The 4,481-nt window shown below is 59.6% G+C and overlaps 1 protein-coding gene across 1 annotated transcript; it reads left to right on the top strand.

The window, feature by feature from the left end:
* Positions 1-973: 973 nt before the first annotated feature.
* On the top strand, positions 974-3,318 carry LOC123253008 (interferon-induced transmembrane protein 3-like). The gene is made up of 2 exons (XM_044682275.1): positions 974-1,167; positions 3,098-3,318. The coding sequence occupies exons 1-2, from the start codon at positions 1,009-1,011 to the stop codon at positions 3,284-3,286; spliced, it is 348 nt and encodes a 115-aa protein (XP_044538210.1). The 5' UTR covers positions 974-1,008; the 3' UTR covers positions 3,287-3,318.
* Positions 3,319-4,481: the final 1,163 nt, after the last annotated feature.

Raw genomic sequence — 4,481 nt, forward strand, 5'->3', positions numbered from 1 at the left:
AACACACACCGCTTCGGTGGGACGAGGGGGCACCTCCTTAGGGGACGCGGGCACCCGTGGGGAGAGCTCCTGTGGCCAAGGCGGCTCATGCTTCCAGGGAGCCTCCAAGGAGGCCTCTCAAGCTCCCCTCCCCGAGCGGCTTCCTTCCCCTCCTTCTCGCCACCCTCCCTCCGTGGCTTCATTGCGGGGATGCTCGAGGAGAAAAGAGGAAAGCCTTGGGCCAGACTTTTGCGCTGCCGATGGGCTGAGTGTGGGCGCACCAGAGGCCGGGAGAGCCTACCAGGTGCCCCCAAACGTTCACTGTTCCTATACAGCTGGGCAGCAAAGAACGAGGGAGGGCCGAAGCTAACCGCCGAATCCCGACATCTGCAATTTCCAGGCGGGCCCGAGCCAAACCCGACCCAGAATTCCTCCGCCGTGTGTGTCTGTTTACCCAAATGGGGGAGTCTAGCTGGATGCAAAGTCCAAGGGCGGACGGAGGAGCTTCTCGGGAGCAGCCGGGACTCCATTTTGAAGCGAGCGGCCTTTTAGGGAGCCCTTTCCAAGGGGATCCAGTCAGAAACAAGTCCTAAGACTCGCAGGGGAAGGGCAGGCCCACACGGCCCGCGCCTCGCTCGGGGTCTCCCCGTTTAAAGCAGGGCTGAGGCTGAGCTTGTCCGCAGCCTCCCTCCCACCTTCTGAGGGCTGGACCTTTTGCCAGAAAGCCCGGCCTCAGGGCGGCGGTGCTGATGGACAGCGCCACGCCCTGCACTAGGCAGCGCCCGGGCAGCTTCTGGCCGGGGAGCGGCGCTCACGGTTGGCGGGAGTTCCTGGAAGTTGCGGGACAGAAGTGGGGAGAGTCCGCGACCTCCTCCGGCCTCGCCCAGTGCCGGCCCGAGCCCCGCCCCGGTCCCTGCCTTCAGCCCCGGGTTTGATTTAAAGCCCGCCCGCCCGGCACCGTCAGGCCTCCCCACTTCCCTCCCGGCTGCTGCCAGGCGCCCCAGTGCCGGCACGAGGCCTGCCCGCAGCATGGCTGACCACACCGTCGTTCCCATGCAGCCTGCGGTGTCCGAGACGAGGCTCGGGCGGGACCCTCCCAAGGACTACCTGCTCTTCTCCCTGTTCAACACCGTAGTGTTGGGAAACCCCTGCTGCCTCGGCTTCGTGGCGCTCATTTACTCCGTCAAGGTAACTTGAGCATCCCCGCAGCGGCGCGGCGGGGGGGAGAGACAGAGAGAGAGACCGAGAGACCGAGAGACAGAGAGAGAGAGAGAGAGAGACAGAGACAGAGAGAGACAGAGAGACCGAGAGACAGAGAGAGAGAGAGAGAGACAGAGACAGAGAGAGACAGAGACAGAGAGAGACAGAGAGACACACAGAGAGAGACAGAGACAGAGAGACAGAGACAGAGAGACCGAGAGACAGAGAGAGACAGACAGAGACAGAGAGACAGAGAGAGAGACCGAGAGACCGAGAGACCGAGAGAGACAGACACAGAGAGAGAGAGACAGAGACAGAGAGACACAGAGACGGAGAGAGAGACAGAGACAGAGAGAGAGACAGAGAGACACAGAGACGGAGAGAGAGACAGAGACAGAGAGAGAGACAGAGAGACACAGAGACAGAGAGACACAGAGACACAGAGAGAGACAGAGACAGAGAGACACAGAGACACAGAGACGGAGAGAGAGACAGAGAGACAGAGACAGAGAGAGACACAGAGAGACAGAGAAAGAGACAGAGACAGACACAGAGAGACAGAGACACAGAGAGACAGACACAGAGAGACACAGAGACAGAGACAGAGAGAGACAGAGAGAGACAGAGACAGAGAGAGACAGAGAGACAGAGACAGAGAGAGACAGAGAGACAGAGAGACACAGAGAGAGAGACAGAGAGAGAGAAAGAGAGAGGCAGAGACAGACAGAGAGACAGAGAGAAAGAGACAGAGAGAGAGACAGAGAGACAGAGAGAGATAGAGACAGAGAGGGAGAGAGGGAGAGAGACAGAGAGAGAGAAAGAGACAGATAGAGACAGAGAGACAGACAGACAGACAGACAGACACACACACACACAGACCCTCCCCCCCCCCCAACCTTCCGGGCTCCACTGGGTCTCTCCAGCCGGCCCTTCTTTCTTCCCTCCTCTCCCGCTCCTCTCTTCCCGGTTCCCCTTCCCCTTCTCTCCCCCACCCTGCGCTTCACCTTCCCCTCTTTCCCTTGAGGAGAGACGGTCTGCCGTGGCTTCTGGGCGCATCTTCCCAGGGACGCCCCGTGCGGGGTGTCAGGAGGACAAAGCGGGGTCCCCTCCCCTGCCCTCCCCTGCAGGCTCCCCGAATGGGCTTAGCGGTCCTGGGCTGGGGGAGTGTCCAGAAGGGAAGAGGACATTTCAGGTCGGGGCAGCCGGGGAGAAAGAGGTGAGGGCTGTCCGGGAATGTGGCCCATCGGGCCGCCTGGGCCTTGTCTGCACCCTCCTGGAGGCGTCCTGGAAAAGGCAGGCTTGGCTCGGCGGGCCATGGGGAGCCATGGTGGGTCTTAGGCGGAGAGGAGAAGCCGAGCACCTCCCCCTGCAGCAATTTTACGGGGAGGAGAGGGAGGAAGTTGGCTGGAGAAAGGGGAGCCTCGGCTGGGCAGGACTACGTGAATGGGGGGGCGGGAGCGGACCGAGAGCCTTGGCCACCCTTGGCCGCTGGGGTTGTGTGCGGGGAGTCTGGAGGGAGGGCAGCCGGGCGGGGAGGACGGGGTGGAGCCTGGAGGGGGCATCTTGGAACCCCTGAGAGTGGCTGAAATGCAGGGCTCAGCCGGGGCAATAATCAGCCTCCTACGAGGGGGCAAGGGGGGGGGAGGCTCGAAGGAGGCGGGCTGGGCTGGATCCCTAAGGAACGGCGGGAAGGAGGGGGCCAGCGCTCTGGGAGGGCTGGCTGGGGCTTGGGACGGCCTTTCTTTTGGGGTTGGGCCTCTCTGCTCTTCTCCCAGCTCTGTCCTCGCCCCAGAACGGCAGGTGCTTCTCCCCACACAGCTCAGGCCAGCTCCTGCTCCTGGGCCCCCGGGGATGGGGGGCCTCGTGCCCATTGGAAAGGTGGGCAGACTGAGGCCTCTCCCCGTGTCTGCCTTTGCAGTCCAGGGACCGGAAGCTGGTTGGGGACGTGAATGGTGCCTTGACGTACGCGGAGACCTCCAGAAAGCTCAACATCGGCGCTCTGGTGCTGAACGTGCTGCTGCTGGTCGTGGTGCTGGTCCTAGTTTTCCTGATCCTGCTTCCTTCGCTTAACGCCCTGGTCAGGAAGGCCAGCGAGCCGCGTTACTAAGAAGCCCCTCCGCCCCCCCCCCCCCGGGGCTCCCAAATGCTCCCCAGACCTGCCGCCGCCCCGGGCAGCTCCCTGGCGGCTCCGAACGCTCAGTGCCCGGGCAAAGGGGGCACGAAATAAAAGCTTGTGGAATCGGTCCGTGTCTTGGTGTGCCCGGGTCTGGGTCCCTCTGCTTCTCCCTGCCTCGGGGGATGGGATGAGGCGGGGCGGGAAGGTGGAGAGCCAAAGCCGGACAGTGGGGAAAGGAGGGAGGGGCCTTGAGGGTGTCTGCGGGGGACCCACAATTCACCAGGGCTCGCTCAGAGGCCGGATTTAAATCCCTCCTTGGGATTCAAATGGCTCTTCGCCTGCCTTGTCTCAGCTTCCTCAGCGGTAGAAAGATGGTGATGCTTTCTGAGGTCTGGGTGGGGTGGGGGTGGGGCAGGGCAGGCTCCCTGTCTAGGATCATTGGGAGGGAGGGGCTCCGCCTTCTGGAAGAGGAAGAAGAGGGGAAAGAAAGCACTGACTGGTGGCAGGCAGATCCCGAGGGGTTCTAGGAAGCTCAGGATTTCAGCTGAGACCTGCATTCAGCTACATATATGACCTTGGGCAAGTCCTTTTGCCCCTCTGGGCCTCAGTTTTCCACTCTCAAGATGGAGATGGGAGTGGATTGGCTGACCTCCAGAGGACTCTCCAGACTTTGACCTATGACCAGTGACCTGGGCTGAAGAGCACCCCTGGGGTTTCTGGGGCTTCTGAATTCGGCTTTTCTCCTGGAGCCGGGAGGTGCATTCTTCCGATGCAGAAAACGTTACAAAATGCTTTTATGTGCAATTGGGGCAAAAGCAAATATTATTAAAAAACCCAGCCTGTGGCAGGCCTTTGAGGTAGTCAGGCGGTGGGGCAGGATGGTGGCGCCCAGGAACATCAAAATAAATAGGGACGAAAAGGAATCCACCTTCTTTTCAGCAGCACATGGAACATTCACAAAGACTGACCATGTACTGGGGCATAGAAACATGGCAAACAAACGCAAAAGAGCAAAAATAATAAAATCTCAGATCATAATGCAATAAAAATAGTTATTAGTGAGAATACATGGAGAGGCAAACCAAAAACGAATTGGACATTAAGTAATAGGATTCTCCAAAATCATTTAGTGAAAGAACAGATCATAGAAACAATTAATAATTTCATTGAAGACAATGACAATGAT

The sequence above is a fragment of the Gracilinanus agilis genome, chromosome 6 (assembly GCF_016433145.1).
Source record: "Gracilinanus agilis isolate LMUSP501 chromosome 6, AgileGrace, whole genome shotgun sequence".
NCBI classification, from domain to species: Eukaryota; Metazoa; Chordata; class Mammalia; order Didelphimorphia; family Didelphidae; genus Gracilinanus; species Gracilinanus agilis.